Here is a 19,743-nt window from a genome sequence, read left to right as displayed (position 1 = left end):
CGAGCCCTCCCCATCCAAGGTCCATATCCATGCTATGCCGTATGCACCTTGATCACGGCAGCATCTGACAGAAGACTGGAAAGGATGCAAGAGGGACCTATCTGCTGTCCCTCGCTGGCAGTATCAAGCGCATAAGTAGGTGCTGTATGTTAATTTTTCCCTTTCTGGGCAGAAGCAGCATGGTTTCATTCTACAGCCCTATTCTTCCTGTTCTCAATTACAGACTGAATTCACCACGAGCTACAAGCAGCAGTAAGCATGGCCGGTCCTTGACGGTGCCTGTGGAACCGCCTGTGGGAGCTTCACTCAATCCCATTTCCATCTGAGCCACATTCACGACCGGGAATATCCTGCTGCAACCCAATTAGCGACGGCCGCTGCCACGTGCTGGAGACGTGCTCTCCTTTACACCCCCCCCTTCCAAAGGGAGATGAAAGGAAGAGCCGGAGTCTGCAGGCACCTCCCTCATGCTTGGCACTGGCAGCTGCCACTAACAGATAACCTTCTGCATCACCGCAAGGGCTAAAGCTTTGCTGAAACTCCCCAGTCTGCAGGCTGAGCTGAAAGCAGATGAAAAGAAGAAATGAGAGGAGATGTGTATTCTCCTCCAGAAACCCAAGTCAGGCTTCTAGCAAGAAAACATGTAGTCCCTCCCCACACACGGCTGTGCTGCTTGACCTCCAGAGAGACAGGAGAGAAAATAGCTTTAAGTAACATCCTATTCAGATCAGCAGGCACTGAGTTTCACTCAGTCTTAAATTGTTCTTGCTCTGCTTTGGCTTTTGAGCATGTAGAGATAAGAGCTTTGCTTGAGGAATTCAGTGAAGGAGAAAGTGAAACAAACTCTGGTGGTTTAGCTCATGTATCAAAACTTCCTTGCAGCACCTCTAACTGAACAAAGGCAAAACCTGAGGCTGAGAGCTGTGAAATTCCAATTGTACATGCAAAACAAAAGAATACATCCTTCCCAGCTGCCCTGAAAAGCAATACTATTCATTTTCTCAGCAAAGAAACCAAACAAGCCTGATAATCCCAAACCTCATGAAAAACCTGAACATGATTGCTGCAACGGGGTGATGCGATCTTTAAAGAACTTACTGATTGAAACAGAAATGGAGAAGAAAGAGAGTCACAGCAAGAGAACTTCTCAACCAACATTCATTTCTCCAGCTCCCAGAGAGCAATCTGGGGCACACTTCCTCTCTCCCGTCTTGCTGGTTGGGTCCTTTTAGCACTAACATGTGAGGTCTCAATCTCCAAAGCAGGAGAACCTGGAAAGCTTTGTCCCAGCTGGCCCTCCCTGAGCACGCAGCCTCTGCAGGCAAAGAGGTATGCCACTGCTGTGCACGTTTTACAGAACTTTCAAGTCTATTTGCTGCCTTGGACAAAAACAACCAGAACATTGGTTGGCTTCAGAGACAAACACGAGATCTGTGATCAGAACCAATTACCAGACAGTGTCCAGCAAGAAACAATTATGTTTGCATTGCCTCAAGGAAGATGTGTAAACAGAGACAGCAGCCCCAGCACATCTCTCATCAGCTCACCATCACTGCTATGCGCAGAGGAGCAGAGCCAGAGCATCACCATGCATCAACCAGCCCCTGAAGGCTGCACAGAGACCAGCCTGGCTCCTGCCTCACCACACCTGCATCTTCAGCACGCTGCAAATGCACGAGCCTGCTTGCTCTCCTGACTGCTAGCTAAACATCCAGTTTAGATGCTCTGAAAAGAGCCCAGAGCTCCCACTCTGCGCCTGCTGCTGCACTGTCAGGGCTGCTGCTGCTGCACTGTGTGTGAATAATTCAAGCCCTTGGTACAGTACCACTGGTGAGATAACAGCCACCAATCACTGTGACCCACTGCAGCCTGGCTGTAGCACACCCTTCCTGAATCGGCATCTGCTCCAATAGCAGGAATCAAAGCACAGAGATGGGGAAAATGAATTTTTGGCATCCTCATCCAACCCTGACAGCACTTTCCCAAGAGACTCTTCCCTGCCACGTCTTCCAGTTTTACTCTTACCACTGACAAGTTCTTTTTTTGAATACAGTCTCGGGATATCATCATATGTAATGATGCTTTCAGGTCTGTGTACCCAGGAACTGAGTGCAACCTTGCAGAGACCTGCTGGAAGCAAAGCGTTGCCATTCTGTGAGGGTGTCAGTGTAATCCATACGGATGAACCCACTAAACTTCCAACACAAGAGCGGGGAGGAAAAGCGTCGGTGCCTCCCTCCTGGGAGCCTGATCTCAAAGCTTCCCATCTAGCTCATGCCATCTAAGCCAGCCTCAGCCTACAGTGTCCTGGGCTGTACGGACAGGAGCACAGCCAGCAGATGGAGAGAGGTTACCCCCTCCTCTACCCAGCACCCATTAGACAGCACCTCAAATACTGGACTCAGTTTTGTGGCTTACGGCATAAGAAAAGCATTGATAAAGTGGACCAAGTCCAACTGAAGAGCACCAGGATGGTCAGGGGCTGCAGTACTCGCCCAGTGATGAAAGGCTGCCCAGTGTTTTGCAGTCTCCATCCTTGGAGTTTTTCCAAGCACAGACTGCATAAAGATGTGTAAAGTGAGTAATCTTGTTTTATCTCATATCTGACCCTGCTTTCAGCAGGAGGCTCAATGAGATGACCTCTGAGGTCCCTTCCAGTTGGCATTATCCTACGAAGATCTGTCTAGCTCTGCATGCTGTGTCCAGCAATGACTGATACTGAACGCAAAGAGCAGGCAGTCCCTCCCAACCTCTGGCAAGCATCATTTTAGGCACTTCCCGAGCACAGATTACAGCACTGTGTTGAACAGGAGAACTCCCCATGAATTTTTAATACTTCATCCTCCACAACCGCTCCTGCGCTACAACACAGAAACCAAACAGGTGCCTCAAAGTGCATCAGCAGCACGATGAGGGTCACTCCGTGACCCCACATCTCCACTACTGTGTCTACTGTATTCTCCATTTAATGCTCACTCCCCCTCTGCAACTTGAGAGCAGGCAACCATGTAATCATGGGCCTTAAAGCTCACCACCCCTTTCCCACTAAGCAGCTTCCACTTCTACAAGGCAGTGGCTCCGTAACCGTTTCCCCATCACAAGATCAAAGCTGAATTGCTCTTACTTTTGTATTCCAGGTGAAAGCCAGCAGCGGAGACACTGATATCCGAATAGAAATGCAGATAGAGCTGGTTTGAAGTGCTGTTCAGCAGCGCAGGCACTGTAGTTCCTGGGAAAACAAGAAGTGCACAAAGATACTGAAGAGGATTCTTTTTTCCTCCTCCATGTCCTTGGAGACTAGCTGCAGAAGAGGCTGAGAACAGAAAGTCCTTTAACTTAACAAGCTCTCCTGGTTTTGATCAGGTTCTAATGAGGCCAATTGAGAAATACCCAAGGCTTCTCTGCAATGGCCTTTTCAAAGTCTGCTGCTGAATTTCATCATGTGAAGTTTTACCACTTACAGACCAGACAGATGAAAAGCATCGAGAAGGGAACCGGTGATGAGGAACAACGTGGGTGGAGCACAGGTCCCTTGCGAGGTCCTGATTCCTTCTCCCACCTCAATCCCTGAAAGCTGTTGCAGCACCAGGTCAAGGCAGTTCTATCCCAAACACAAGCGCTGGGAGCAGAGCCTGCTTGTCTTGGTGCATGACCTTTCTCCTCACCAATCTCAAAGGATTTGTAGCACACAGAGCTCATTAAATAAGCAAGAATCAGGGCCATCAGCTTGCAAGTGGCTCTGCTATTTGAACGTTTTACAGTGCTTTTGGGCTGCTTGCTCCTCCCTGCTTTGCTAAAAGCCACCACCCCCACGGCTGGGCAAAGCAAAGGTGGTTTTGTAGCTCCTCAACCACTGAACCTGCCAAGTGCAGAGGTCCGAGCTGTCCCCACCAACCCAGCAGTGCTGTGGGAACTCCCATTGCAGGCTGTGGAAGTGCTCCTGGGTTTCTGCAAAAAACCTAAAACTAACCCACTGGTTTTCTGTTTAAGGCTTTATCAGCATTTTCTGTAGGAAGACAGCAGTCAAATTCCCAACTCAACAAAGCGTGAGATTCCCTTTAAGCACATGCTTAAACCTACTCCAAGCTTCTGAAGCACTTAAGCATATACTCAATTTTAGGGACGTGATGCAGTCCAGCTGATGTGAATAGGAATTAAGCATGCACTGATGGGCTTCCCCAAATATGATGCTGACCACGTACCAGAGAAACTTCCCAGCATGGTGGCTGTGTTATCTCCTCCATCAAACACTTCCAGGGAATCCCAGTTCTGCTCAGTAACAAAACTGATCACCTGGATCTAAAGAGAAAAAAGACAAAATAATACAACTCCTGCAATCCTAGAATCATAGAACAGTTAGGGTTGGAAAGGACCTTAATATCATCTAGTTTCAACCGAAGAGAGCTCAGTGCCCTGCAAACCTTGACTGCGCACACACATGTACATGCATGTGCATGCACACACACACTCACATGCACACACATGCTCACCCTGACCTCTGATCATTCTGTGACCCCCCTCCCTATTTTCCTGCAGTGCTCTCACCCTGTGTTCACTCCTGCACTCCAAATGTCCCACTTGCATTTGCCCTGCTAAACATCAAAGAAAAAATACATATTTAAACACATAATAAAAACCCTCAACCCCATTACTTCTGCCATTTTAACCTTTCTCCTCCTTGATTTCTTCTGAATAATAAAGCAGGCTATGAAGCTCCTGCAAAGTCTTTCCCCCGCTCCCAAATAAGCGAAGTTCATCTAGCTGAAATTGCAGTGACCCCCCCCAGAGCCATTACTGATCACATTGACCAAGTCAATACCTTTCTCCCTGAATAACTCATAATTACACCCCTATTGTGATTTACATCATTGCAAGAGAACGTGGACTGAGATTGTGCATTTTGTTTGCTCTTACATTTCCTAAATTATTTATTCTCCTCCCCCCCACAACTCAACGGAATAAACATTTTTAAGGTCCTAATTCTAGTCTGACATGTGGATTCACAAGGGATCTGCATCTATTTACTGCCATGTATATAAATTAATTCACTCAGGAAGGTTTGCTACAGGGATGAATAATTCATGGCAGAAGTGCTGGCTCGTACACTGATTACATAAAACTCCTGCTAGTGACTTGCCGCTACCAAGAAAGCTTTAATTTCACCACCTCCTCTGATTTACAGTTGTTTAACCTTTAATTGTTGTACAAAATGAGAGTAAACTGATGCTTAAATTAATATCTAATACCTGAGAAGGTTGCACACAAAAACAGGTGACCGAGAAGCAGAGCCGATGGGAGCGGGGTGGGTTACACAGTGGGTTCAGCTCTGTGGTGGCCATCCCCCTGCCTCTGGGCTGCTCCCCAAGCCACAGCTCCTGCACAGGGCTTCACCGTGGCTGTTTTATTTCCTGGGGGCCAATCCCTTTTCCCATGGCTTCTTCCCCCACAGAAGACTTCCAGTGGAAGCCCCAGCGTCAGAAGCTGATGCAACCGAGACTAGCCTGCGTCTCAGGGCAGAGCTGAGGGGTGGCGGGTCCCTTGTCACACAGACCCGTGGGCTAAGTGGCAGCCAGGGTATCATTCACAACACAGGCACCTATTTAAATCCCTTTAAAAATTAAGTGAATTGTCACCCCCCTGATCCCAGGAGTCCCGAGCAACTTGCAAACTGCCTCAACGAGTCCAATGTTTGGCTGAGCTAAATGGATTCTCCCGTTGTTTGGGGGTTTTGAGAACAGCTAAAAGGAAAGTATCGATGGTGAACAGTAAGGCTTTTGAAAACACTATTTTAAATGGCTTCAAAAGCAAAGAGTAGAGCAGAATTTGCTGGACTGGACATGGCAAAAGCCTGGCACATGGCTCAAAATAGTACTCCAAGCTGCTTTACTGTGAAGCCCCCAGTGCTGCTGGACCAGTTCTGCCCATCCCAGACCTAAGCTCAGGCTTTGCTCAGGAGCGATGACGGTGACACCAGGTGAGATTCCCCATCTGGGAGCGCAGAGCTCTAATCCAGCAAGGCAGAAGTGATGTTTCAATAAAACCACTAAGAGAAACACAACTGCTGTATGCCAGCAGCTGTAAGTGCTGCAGAGGGAGGAAGCTACCTACAAATCCATTTGCTGAATCCATGATAGAGAAATAAAAGCACTTAATGAACAACCCTTGCAAAGTGGTGTAAAGAAGAAAGAAACCCTCTGATGATGAGGCCTGTGGAGTGAATGAACCCGTTACAGAGTCCATCTCCTGTGTGTCAACCAACATCAGCGTAACGCAGGGTGAGACGCCTTCTGTGAGGACAAGTCACGTATGTGCTGAATGGGGACTTTATCTCAGGTTTGGTCTCTGATGCTGGGCTTAATTCTCAGCATCCTCTAGCTTGCAGAACTCTTTCTGCAGAGGAATGATAAGGACCACAAAAACACCTGAAGAGAGAGCTCATTTACCTGGAGACAATGAACAGCAAAGCAGTAATTGTATAATCATACTGCTGCAACTCTGCTGGCATAACAAATCCACGCAGGCACTCTGAGCAAGCAACTCTGCCTTGGTGTCGCTTACATTGCTTTCAACATTGCATAATTAAGTGGTATAAAGATATATGCCCAAAATACCACAATTATTTTGTTACACCAGAACAGCCACATAGCTCCAGTTCATCTCCCAGGGAGAGTGCCTCCAGGAGGCAAAAATCCATGGAAATATTACCCACTTTTGGCACTCTAGTATAAATGAATGTCTGATTCCAGAGAATTGCACATTCAACTGATCTTTTTCCTGTGAGGAGCAGCAACTTCATCACATGTGGCCTCTTTAGGTGCACCAGATACTGTGTGTTCTCCTCTCCAGCCCATGCTGCAGTGACAGCTGCTGATCCCGTACCTGAATCCCTGCTCCTTCGGGGACTGTTATCTTCCACACGCAGTTGAGGCTGTTCAGGTATGGCTCCGGGAAGCCAGGGGACAGAATGGTTCCTTTGCGCTCAGTCAAATTCCCACCACATGGCACTGCAATAAGCAAAGGACCATTTGGAAGAGGAAGGACTTGGCTTTATGCTAAAAACATTCTCTTTAAAACATCTGTCCACAGACAAAAAAGCAAGCAGAACTGGCTCACGATTTAAGGGTAAGATCTGTATGAATAATCCCCTTTTTAGTAACTCTTTCACACAACTTCTAACATTAGCAGCGTGTGGTCCTTAGCTGTGGGGAACACTGTGTTCATCAGCCCATGAGACCAGTTCTATAGGAACTGCTCTCCTCCAAAGAAGGTGAAAGCATCTTTCAGACAGATCTGATTTATCCTAGATACTGTCCCAGATCTCACAACGAGTTATTAGATTAAAAGGTCCCTGATGTGACATTTGGGGTTAACTGCCCTTGCTCGTAGGCAGAGGGACCTTAAAGCTCATCCAGCTCCAACCCCCTGCCCCGGGCAGGGACACCTTCCACTAGAGCAGGTTGCTCCAAGCCCCTGTGTCCAACCTGGCCTTGAACACTGCCAGGGATGGGGCAGCCACAGCTTCTCTGGGCACCCTGTGCCAGCGCCTCAGCACCCTCACAGGGAAGAGCTTCTGTCTCAGAGCTCATCTCAATCTCCCCTCTGGCAGGTTAAAGCCATTCCCCATGTCCTGTCCCTACAGGCCCTTGTCCAAATCCCGTCTCCAGGTTTCCTGGAGCCCCTTTAGGCACTGGAGCTGCTCTAAGGTCTCCCCTTAAGGAGCCTTCTCTTCTCCAGGCTGAAGAAGCCCATAGAAACAAGCCCCCAGACCCCAAGGATACCTACCCACACAGGTGGGTACGGAAACGTTCCACTGCGCCAGCGCGCCGGGCATGGTGAGGCACTGGATGCTGCGGGAGCCCTGGAGCGCGTAGCCAGCGCTGCACTCGAACCGCACCACCGCGCCCACCGCGAAGTCGCTGCCCAGGCGCCGGCCGTAGCGCGGCTCCGGCACGGAGCTGCACTGGGTGGCACTGGTGCGGGGCACCGCTGGCGACGCAGGTGGGAGGGACCAGCAGGCGGGTGTGCCGTGGCAAAGCAGAAAGAAACCAAACCAAACAACCAATTAGAGCAAACGTTCTGGTTAATACTAAGTGCCAAAATTAGACATTCGTTAAAAACAACCCAGCAACCTGATTCTACCTAAACCCCAAAGGCATGCTGAATCCAAACATGATCACTGAGAATAAAATAACATCATTTCACTCAAACTTTTGTCGATTCAAGTGATACTTGAAATAAAAGCAGCTAGAACATTACAGAACCACGCACGCTTTCTCAGATGAGGCTGTTTGTCTTCTGGAAACCTACTATCACATCCAAAAGGTCGTTTCTAAATAGGGAAACCGAGGCATTCAGCAATGACTTCCCAAAAAGCTGGTTTGCCATATAATGCTAGAACCTCAGCAGAAAACCCTTCAGGTTTCTCAGCTTACTCAGCCTCATTCCTGTAACAGACATCAATTTTAAACAATCTCCTTCATGATGAGAAAGGTAAAAGCAAGAAAAGGGGAATTTAAGCTGTGATGCCGCATCACCAGCTGTTGAAATTGCCTGCATTCCTGTTCAATACTGCAAACTAGAGTCAAAGAAAGAAATGGAGCATCTGACAGATAAGTAAGGGGAAAAAAGAGTCAAAGAAATGTCTATTGCTAAGAAATGAATTCATCTTTTTCTCTTGCTTTATAATTTACTAGTGTCTAATGCCTGAGTTGCCGGGAGAGGAAAAAAAGTGGCGATGATGAGCACATTAGCTGTATTCCTTGATTTTAATTTGATTCAGAGAGATGAATGTCAAAGCCCCTGTCAAAGGCATCGCACAGATCATCAGCAAGAAGCTGAAGTGTGTCAGTGGTCTGGGGAGGGGAATGCAGAGGCAGAAAGGAGCCACTTGTGAAGAAGCAAATCCAAGACAGCCAAAACACTTATGGATCTGTCCCCCCTGCTCAGATAACCCCAGTTCAGCCGTTTGGGTGTGCGTGGCCTCTCTCCAAACCATGGGAAGAGCTGTGCCTGATCCTGCGGCTCCGCTCTCCAGCTCAGGCTGCTTTGGGCTTCCAATTCCTTCACCCTGGGGGAGCTTGTCCCGCATGTGCATCACTGGATGGGTGAGAATTTTGGGAGAGAAAACTCCTCATTTGTGTAAAAATGAGAGCAAACAGCATTAGAGCCTGGCCAGGCAGATCAGAACCAGTGCTGGCTCTTTCTTTTACTCCTGCTTTCCCCGCAGTAATCACTGCAGACTGTGCAGCTCATAATTAGCATGCAGGAGGGAGGAGGTAATCTTTATTGATTTCATCAAAACCTTTGCTTTGCTGAAATCTATTTAAAGATTACTATCAGAACTACAGTTGTTTTACAATAATTAGGCAGAAATTCAAGGGAACTTATCTCTGGACACTAAAACCCAAACCATCCTTCACTTTTGCTCCTGGAGAAGGCACAGGTTGCCCCTGCTGCTGTCCCCGCTTTACAGTAATGTGGGTGCAGAAGCCGGGCTGAACCACAGACAGCAGTACAGAGCGTGTGGGTGAGAAAGCTCTTCTGTTTTCCCACTGTTCTGTGCATCACTTTCTATTTACTACTTTCAAACCTCTAAGTGGGACTTGCTCAATGCCATGCAAGCTGTTACTGAAAAGGATCAAGGGGCAAAAGTGTGACAGCAGGAGGGCTAAGCCTATGACATGCCACAGGAAGGATTTTACAGAGCTGCTAGACAAGTGTTCAGCTGCTTACACTGAGGAATGTGCCAAAACACCAGTGGGAAAAATTGCTGGCGTCTAAATCTCAAGAACTCACTGTGTACTCGGGACATGATTCAACGAGATACTTCTGATACTAATCCTGCGATGTGCAAGGGCTGAGGCGGAGTGAAAATGGAACGCCTGAATACGAAGTACCTACAGGAGCCAGACAGCCCCAATAATCTTCGTCTCCTGTGATACTTCCTGTTCAGACACAATGTGTGCAAAGACCCACAGACATCAAAAGCAGTCCAGGATGCTTCAAGATATCACTCTATCTTTGACCAATGTGAGGACATCTCCAGAACAACTGTACTCACCTTGGTAGACAAAATGAAAACCTTTGGCTGTAGATTGACCCTTGGAACTGAATTTGATGAGAATCTGGTTGGTGGTAGCTAACGGTAATGATTCACCTAATGAGGAGAAAGAGATAAAACAGGAGAGGAGGAGGTTACGGCATTAGCTACACACAAGGCTTTCACAGAGCAAGGTGTTAAATAGCAGGCTGTGTTTTTAGCTTGCCTTTCCCAGCAGCAACAGGGACAGGTTCCCTACCTGTATGAGAGCCTGAGAGGGAGCTGAGGAGCCGGGAGTGCTGGTTGGGGCCATCATGGACTTCGATGACATCGTTGAGCGCAGTCTGGAAGAAGGCAAACTGCCCAAAGACCACTGTGAAGGGAGGGAGATGGTCAGGACCACGGCTGTCCCCACGCAGCCAGGGCCTGGAGCTGAGGCGCTTCAGCTGCTTTTATTTCAGGAGCTTGGCACAGATAAGAAGGGCCTGACTGACAGCCCTGGAAGATGGGAGCCCTTTATTTATCCACAAAGTAGGCATAACAGAAGCAGCAACAAGCCTCCCCCATGTTCACTTGCCAGTACGCTTTAACACTGATTCATAGGCCAAAAGGGATTCTTCCATGAATCATTCCATTTGCCTGCCTACATAACACAAGGTATATAATTTCACTAACTGCTAATTATTATTTATTATTTATATTGAACCTCTGTCATGAAGCTGGCCCCCATTGCATTAGGCATTGCACAAAACACAAACAAAATAACAATCCCTGTCCTGAAGAACTTAAATGTCTAGACTGAAGCTCTCTGGCTGGGGAGAATGGCTGCTAGGGAAGGAGGACACTCACAGTTTCACTACCAGTCAGTCCTAAGCCTGTCCGGAGAGACTGCTAAGGAGGGAGCCCTGCTCTGGGTCTTACTGCACACGCTGTAAATGCACCCAGGAGCAAGCAGAGCTTATAAAAGGGAGAAAATGATGAGAGATTAAAGTACTTTTTAGCTGGAGCAAGGAGACTTTGCCTATTTATTTTTCAGGATATACCAACAGTTTATTTCCTCCCAAATCTGCACTTGGAAGATTTTGCTGTCCCCTTTGCCTCCTCTCCTAGCTTTGCATTTTCAAGTTTTAAGTGCCCAGCTGCAGATTCGCAAGCCGAGAGGTCTCTTGCTGTGAAATTCATCATCCCCCATTTGTTTCCTGCACATTCAGGTTTCCAGCACAGCACTGACTTTGGGAACATAGAACGAGTGATGATGGCACACCCTGATGCCTGCTGTACACAGAACCCGAGAAGTGAAGGGCATGGGAAATGTGTAACATTCACTACTAATGGTTTTCCTGCTTGCTTTTAATGAAGCTATTGAAAGGTAGCAGGTGGAGAAGAGAAACTAATTTAGCTGTCATCCCTCTGTAGGCAAAAGTCAAACTGGCAGATCAAGACTGTCTATCCTTCTAGATATTGCATTTCTTAAGACAATATCAAGATCAGCTGTAGTAAAACAGGTTAGGAGGTGTGAGAGAGCACTGTAGTATTTCATCACTTAGACCCAGGAATGAAACCTGGATGCACGCAGGCAGAAGGGAATTCAAGTGAAAGGAGTTCATAACCGATGTCTGAACACGGTATCCTCATTTCACACCTTGCTATCGTAGCAAAGGAAATCACAAACAACTGAAAACACCACAGGGACTGACGAGATCAATACAGTGCACTGAGCAGCAGGATCAAATAACAGAATTTAGAGACCTTCACCTGCCAGAGCTGTCAGTGCAAGCGCCCTTTAAGAACTTCAAATTCCCTTCAAACAAGAAAATATGTTAACCAATATTAATATCCAGCTAGCTGCCTCAAAGGCTTACAGAGCGTCGATCATTCTTGTATTTCAGCTCTGACCAAAATGACACAGCATTGGAGTCTGTAAGAATGACAGTCCGTGTAAATGGATCTGGCTTTTGTTTGGATCTGGGTTTAGAATTTAATTTACATGCTATTTAAAAATAAAAATTAGCTGCACACCCACAGAACTACACTTTCACGTGCGTCTCTGCACAGATTCTGTAGCACCGCGATTAGCGTGTGTTTATGGTAAACACATTTTGTACTCTCAGAGGTCCTCTGAGTGCTGCCAGCATTAACTGCCACGAATCGTTTTTTGCTGAACTCTGTGTCTGGATATAGTGCAGGAACTGGAAGGGAAAGCACAAGATGCTGGGTTTGTTACCTGTGGGTTTTTCTGATAGATTTTTAAATTCAGAAAATTCCCATTATCCCTACTGACTACAAGAAAAATAAACAGCATCCAACAGTGCTACTTACTATTTTCCAATCTCCCTTATCTCCACTTATAGACGTGCTTATTCTACTGCTTTGTTAAAAAGCAAACAAAAGGAGTTGCACAGAGAGCAGAACAGTGTTCAAAGCCCAGTACCATAGTCCTTTGGCACGACGATGAAGTACAGGCAGACTTGGCCACTGGTGTAGTTCTGGGGATAATTTGGAGAGAGGACAACGCCGTCGGAACCTGTGTACTGACCACCACAGGGTGCTGGAAGAGAAAAGCAAGAAGAGATTCCTGAGTGTGCCCTTACCCAAGCCATCCATGAAACATCAGCCTCCTTCCTGCTGCTCTGAGATGCCCCCTCCCATGCCCTGCAATGCTGTGAGTGGCACCTGCCCCCAGCCACCATCGATCCCTTGCTTCCGGCACCGTAGCTCTCATTGCAAGTTCTTATTAAGGAAAATAAAGCTTATCCCTAAGCTGAGTTCACGCCTGCTTCACACTTCATCGTGTGAAGACCACGCCAAGGCTGAGGGATGCTGTGTATGGTGGTGTAGATGAATGTGGGATCTGCACTGCTCTCCCACCTCAAAGCTCAGTACCTGTCAGAAGTGGCTCCTATTCTTTGCCCTTTCTCAGCCTGGCTCCAGTGGGACCACATCCTCCCCACCAGAACCTCTCCAAGGCAGAGGTTTCATTATTCCAGTCAGCACTGACTGACAGCTCTCTCTTGACTCACTTCTCAGATTAAGGTCTGACTGTAAATCCATCACTTAAACCATTTCCTCATTAAGGCAGAAAACAAAACAAAATAACCACAGAAGCCCTAAGAAAAAAATACCTTCTACTTTCTCAATAATCTCTGACCCTGCTCAGGAAAGAACATGCTTAAGGGCTTTGATTAGAAGGGATCAGGTTAAGCAAATGTTGAAGTAGCTTCCCGAATCCTGCCCTACACTAAGGACACAGGATTTGTCACACAAATAATGTCATGCACATAATCTGCTGTGTCCAGGTTTCTGTGTCTCTCTCAAAAGAAGGTTCAAGAAACCTCACATATGTCAGCTCTTCCTGCCCTCTGGTGTTAAAAGATTATGAAACACTGAGAAAACCCCCCTTTGTCCCTCTGCAAGCAGCTCTGTGCGAAATTAATGTCACAGTTTTGATGAGGGCAAACTGCTGAAGTATTTGGAGATAGATAAATCATTCTCTACTCACTGCTTCCCCCTGGACTTTACCTGTACAGGTAGGTCGAGGTTTGTTCCACGTGGGTTTTCCATCCTCTCCCATTATGCACGTCAGTGTGGAGACCCCTTCAATATCATACCCACCATCACAGTAGTAGGTGATGGTGGATCCCAGCTTCAGGTCCGTACCCACACGGGTGCCATTCTTGATCGAGCCAGGGTCGAAGCATGACTCACGAGGATTCTCTGCAAGAGAGGATTGGAATGGCCAAGATCTTTACTGGTCTGATACAGCTACTCTAGAGTTCTGGTCAATGGCATGGCTCTTGGCTTTTCTCACCTGGGAATCTCACTTATATCATAAAGACTAGCACCATTTGTAGAGCTTAGATTTCAAGCATACTCACGCTGCTGAACCTAGGGAATTGTATGAGCCAGATTCTGGTCCAGACCTTTCCCTGGCGCTCAGTTCCAGCACAAGCACACTTCCAAGAAGGAAGGCTTCAGTTCACAGACAATTACTGGCACCCAATCAACGAGGCAAAGCTTTGATTTAACAATCTACACTTGCTCTCCCTTCCTTGCACAGGGGAGAGGCTGCAAGGAACTTTGCAAACCAGGGCACAGAAACACAGATTGAACACGAAACATATTTCAGATGTGCCACATCTGTTTGCATTACCTCCTTGGCACCCATCATTCTTGTATCTAAGAGCTGTCTGCTCTTGCCATGGAAATACATCGTGCCATGTGCTAGCTGGTTGAGTCTCCAGATGTGCAGCGTGGCTGCGATTATGGTAAAATGATTACAAGCAGTTAGACAAAATGAAGACATTTTTCTCTCTGTTCACTATGCCCTGCAGAGTTAAAAACCCCATTTACATATGAAAATTCCAGTAAAGACTACAGAGCTGTCAGGACTTGGGTATTTCTTTCCTTCTTCTGAGGGCTTTTTTCTCTTTTTTCCTTTTTTTTTTTTTTTTTCCCCTGCATGAAATATAATTAGAGGCTTTGATTAATCCTGCTCTTTTGTCATTTGGAAATTGCTCATTAAAGATGAGGGCTTTTCTGAGAGCAGTGGGTCTGTGAACAATTATAATGTGTTTAAGCATTAAATCATGGGCTTTTAGTATTTGGGGAAGGGGTGGAGGGAGAAACAGAAAACAGAAAAAGCCTCCAGATCTTGCTTTTGTTTGTTTGCAGTGAAAAATAGGCTTAGTTCTAGGGTTCCCTTTACACAAGAGCTGTACCACCAGGTGAAGAGGGCACAGAAGGATGTGAAATGTTTCCACCAGAAACAGATGCCCTGAGCTGCAGAAGTGAGGCCCCTGGTTTTGCCTAGAACACCAGTTCCCTATTCTGGAGCCACAGGCTGGCCAACCCCCAGTGCCCCCCACAGAACATCACACACTTGTACCGTCAGACTTTAAATCATGAAGTCCTGGGCTCTCCTCTGTATTAGTGGTGCCCTGGTGCATGAACTTCAGACAAGCAACCCTGTTCCCCAACCAAATAACAGGATGTTCCCATTTATCTGATCCCAGGAAGAGGCACCCACATGCCTAGAAGCGTAACTACTGCAGCATTCAAAAGAGAGCTCCGATACTCAGAACATGATGGAGAAAATTGATGTTCTAAGACAAAAGAATTCAACAAATACTATGAGTTAAGGTATCAGGACCAAAAAGCTTGTTTCAGTCATAGCATCAGAAAGCAAAGCCCTTGGCTCTCTGGTCAGCTCAGATGAACACATTCCCTCCTCATTTATCCTCACGCTTGTGAGACACGGGCTGTAGCTGGAGAAGTGAGACTTTACCATTACTGCAGGCCACTGGAATACCCTGTGCAGACTGATCATCACAGCCCATGGACGTGACAAACTGCTTCTGGGCATCAGTCAACCATGGCCCTGAAGATGAGCAGTGCAGCTACATGGCCCACAGGCCACTGCAGCACACAAGCCATTTGCAAGTGTAAATGCTTTATCTGCTTGTCCAAAACATGTTTTCAATCCCCAAGCCTTAATTTCTCTGAATTACTAATATTCACTTTCAGACCCTTTCACACAAAAGCTGCACCCAACAGCTTCCTTCTGACCACTTCATGCCTCCTTTGTTATTTTGAACTGTCTCACTGCCTTTCATCTACCAAGTTGATGTGGCTTCAACTTGTCAGTCAGCCTCCTACCCGGCTGTCAGATGTCTCAGCCATGTGCTTGATCTCAGCCTCTGCACTTGCTTTGAAAAATCATGACATTCCGTGCTCAAGTCACCCTGCCAACTGCCAAAAAGGGCTGGTGGTTCATGGCTGAACAACAGCCCCACTGCTTTTGTTGTGTTTTCCTCATTCTTGACTGTTTCTGTTCCCTGGAGGGTCTGTGCCTTCAGGGACACCGCTCACCTTAGAGGACAATGCATCCTGACACTAGTCCTATGCATGTCTCCAGCTGAACACTCCTCTGCAGATGAACTGCCCCGATGATCCTCAGTAGTAGGCTACAGAGGCAGGAGCTCAACTTTAAAGAAGTCATTAGTTGCGTGGTGACTGCAAAAGACTCATAGAGGGATCCAGGAAAGCCACAGCTTCCCCAGCCTTTGATTTATGAGGCTACGAAGTGAGTACAGCACAGCTTGCCCATTCAGAATTAACATTTTATTTCCACTCAGACACTTCAGAAATCAAGGACTTTGCTCTGATGTCCCAATTAACACGGATTCAGGCTGCCAAATGTTTAGAAAAGAGTCAAGACAAACATGCCACGAGAACTGGTTCATTAGTTCACAGAAAGCAGCAATTTCTGTGCTTTCCCTGCCCTTTCCCAAGGAAAACTCAAAGCCTGCATAAGCTCCTAGACCAGGAGCTCAGGCTTTCACTTGCACATTTGAGAACAGCTTCACCCGAGAGTTGCTGTTTGCAAAGTGCATCACGAGCTCTATAACTGAGAACATGTGGAAGCCTTTATTAAGAGTCAAGCCTTACACAACCCCACGGGAGACTGTCTAGAAGTCAGTTTTGAACAACAGCCATCTATACTGAAGACAGGACAAATTATGTCAGCGTTTAAAGTCCAGGTGTAGCCTGGGCACCCCAAGCAGCTTGGCTACTCCATACCAGCTGGCCAGGAGCCCAGCATGCTCCGACGCATCCCAGCTACATGGAACACCTTTTCCAAAGGACTGACCTGTTTTTCAAATGCAAATTGTTCTAGGATCAAGCATCATCTCCCATTTCTGACTGTTTTAACAGCAAACAGCACTGGGTATTTTTTAACAGCTTGCTTTGCAATGGATTTTACAGTGTTTCCGTGGGGATTTTGCACCTTAAATAACCCATAAATAATCCTGAATATATGTTTATAAGCTCAGGATGGGCAAAATAGTTCTGGGGAAATAATAATGGATTTGAAATAAGGCTTGGGGTTTGTTTTGGGTTTTTTCCCATTCCTTTGGAAGGGTGAAAAGTAATCAGTTTTGCTTCATTTGCTTTCAATTTCACGCCTCTCTGCTTCTGGCCCACCACAGCAACAGGAAATGCTGAAACGCGTGAGGAAACCTCCCGCTTTGGAGCATCCGCCCTGGAAACTCCTCCTCACCCTCTGCCCCAAGCACGAGCACCAAACCTCCACATGCACCTTGGGGCCCACTCGGCACCAGCCCATCAGGGTGAGCTGCTCGGATGGAGGCAGCAGCTGATGGGGTTTGACCCACTTCTGTGCTCATGACAACAGGTCCTCAACACACACAAGATGTAAGAGGCGGAATAACTTGGGAAAAGCTCTCCAAGCAAGTGGCCTCCTCATTACATTACTAAAAAAGTGTGGTCTCCATTTGAAAATATCAGTGTATGAATATACAAAATGTATCTTAATAAAACCTGCGGTTTGTGAGATGCTGCAATGCAAACTGATTATTAGAATTCAGTTGCTCTCCGGATGAGAACAGATAATCTTCACTTTGGAGATTCAGCCCCAGTCAAATTTAAAGGAGTCTCTGCTGGCATTTCCTGGCAAAGGCAGCTTAACTGAAGACCCTCACACCAAGGGGTCTTTTAAATTGACTGGAAATAGTTTGGAGAACTTATCCAGTGTTGCTCCGTAATGAGAAATCTCCTAAGCATAACTAAGACATGCAAATATTATCTCAGCTGAAAAGATAATACATGTAGAGACACTGAGTTAAAGACCTTTGTTTTCTGTAGCTGAGATACTTAAGCAACACCTGGAATAAGCAAGAAATTCCTGGTATATCAAAAGCCATCTCTTTCCTGTGCTTAAGCTTTTGTTTTGTAACTGTCTTTCCTATTTAGCAATCAACAACTTATCATCCCTTTGCTTTGGTAGACTAATACTTGTTGTGCTCAAGGAAATCTGCTCCGAACACGGCCCACTGCCCTCACAGAAGTGACAACACTAAGCTGGTGTTGCAAACAAGCGCCTTTTTAGGGATTACAACTTCCACAGACCTTAAACGGGCTGTCTGAGTGAAGCATGTCCTCCTCTTCATGAACCAGCCTGAACCCAAAATCTACTCACTACTGCAAAGTCATTCCAAAGAATAAATTCCTCCCCAGTTGCAATCCAAAGCCATCGTATTTAAGCTCCACCTGAACCACACCAAGACATAACCCAAACCTCTGTGACTGAAGCATGCGTGGGGAAAGCACACTTACAGTTTCTTTGCTGGCGACCTTAGCTGGATGTTTCGTTCTGCTGCACAGCTGACAGTGCATCATGGGTGCTAAGCAAAAGGTAAGTGTTCACCCATCAGAATTCCTCCGGAGGTAGTATATCCATGTAGATAAACAGGGAAATTGCCCGGCTGAAAATCTGCCCTCAAACACCTTTCCATAGCATTGCTGCATTCCCACCTCACCCTCAGTGTCATCCTACATGCAAAAACTGGCATAACAAGCCAAATTCATTCTTCTCTCTCTGTCTCCTCCTCTACTCCTGGCCCCAGAGGACAACTTTCTCTCGAAGAGCTATTGCCCCTAAAGCAGTTTGGAATGAAGTGCTGGGGCTGTTTGAGATTCACTCCACACACCGTGGCTGCACGCTGGGATACCGTCCCAGTGAGGATGCAGGACTCAAGGAGGCACTGACAGACAGCTGCTGGGCTTTCCCCCCAAAAAAAAACCCATTACCAAAAGAGTTCTACAAATCCCCTGGTCATTACAAGTATTTCACATACAAGCTGACACAGGGGATATATGATATTTAAGGGGCAGAAGCCTACGTGGGCTGCAGCACTGACCAAACACGACGAGATGGCTGAGTAAAGAGTGTCTTTGACCTGTATTTGGGATTCCATACTGACAAGGAGCTGAGCTTGGGACTGGATTTTCTTTCACACATGTCCCCTCCTGCATTTCTTTTCTTCTTCCTTCAATTCCCTAAAGTTCGTTTTTCTTCTGCTTTTCAGACTTGAACCCCAAGTTCCTTTTAAAGTGCAGGGAAATTAATGAGCAAACTCTAAGCTGCTGGTTCTCTTCTCCCCCCCGTCTGACTTCGTGGGATGTAGGCATGACCAGCACTGGAGGAGCGGTGAGGATTAAAACGCATCTCACAACCACCCTAATGAGATTTCATTTGTTAACTACTTTCTGGCTACCCAAAGAGAAAGTGAAAAAGAAGAAAACCAAAGACTTAATTTTTAGTAAAATTAATTCTAATGACAGCAGACGAATATTAATCTCTTGACTCTCAAGCAATGCTCGTAGTCACTGTCTTATTATTTCATAACTTTGCTAGAGGGAAATTCATCTTTTCAGGAAAACCGAGAGGAATTGCCATTTCATTATCTTTTAACCTCTGGTCAGGTAAATTTAAAAGCAGGAACCACAGACTGGAGACAGGGTATGGAAAGAGAGAATTGCCCAAGTACACAGAGAAAGCAGCAGCAGCCGCCCATCAGCTCTCCATCATGGGTTATTACTGCTCCCACAGCACGCAGTTGGGCCAACAAGATTCAACAGCCTGTTTCACAGTGTAGACCATGATGAAAAGCCGTGTTTCACAGTGGCACACATCCAGTACAGCTGAAGCCATCAATGTTTTTTTCCCATACTGCAAACCAGTCCATAAAGGCCAGAGCAGGCTGGAAGAACTGTTTCTTTCCAGCCCCATTTTTTTCCCCAGTTAATCCTTTCCTCCATTCTGTATAATCCCAGCTCATCAGATCCAGCTTTTCAGAGTGTATTTTCTACTACTTTGTAACACCTCCATTCTTCCACCTACC

At 46.6% G+C, this 19,743-nt stretch overlaps 1 protein-coding gene across 6 annotated transcripts in view; it reads right to left on the bottom strand.

Moving 5' to 3' along the window:
* The window catches only part of CSMD2 (CUB and Sushi multiple domains 2), a 283,054-nt gene that overhangs the window by 58,196 nt on the left and 205,115 nt on the right, over positions 1-19,743 (bottom strand). For all 6 annotated transcript variants that reach the window (XM_030504566.2, XM_030504567.2, XM_030504569.2 and 3 more), the window contains 8 exons: positions 13,559-13,753; positions 12,471-12,587; positions 10,299-10,412; positions 10,061-10,156; positions 7,783-7,986; positions 6,880-7,004; positions 4,203-4,299; positions 3,125-3,229 (listed from right to left, as the gene is read on the bottom strand). In XM_030504566.2, coding sequence (XP_030360426.1) covers positions 3,125-3,229; positions 4,203-4,299; positions 6,880-7,004; positions 7,783-7,986; positions 10,061-10,156; positions 10,299-10,412; positions 12,471-12,587; positions 13,559-13,753 — 1,053 coding nt within the window. The remainder of the gene's footprint in view (positions 1-3,124; positions 3,230-4,202; positions 4,300-6,879; positions 7,005-7,782; positions 7,987-10,060; positions 10,157-10,298; positions 10,413-12,470; positions 12,588-13,558; positions 13,754-19,743) is intronic.

This window comes from Strigops habroptila, chromosome 12, assembly GCF_004027225.2.
Source record: "Strigops habroptila isolate Jane chromosome 12, bStrHab1.2.pri, whole genome shotgun sequence".
Taxonomy (NCBI): domain Eukaryota; kingdom Metazoa; phylum Chordata; class Aves; order Psittaciformes; family Psittacidae; genus Strigops; species Strigops habroptila.
Note: the sequence above shows the minus strand (reverse complement) of the source record. Positions and strands in the feature narration are given on the sequence as shown.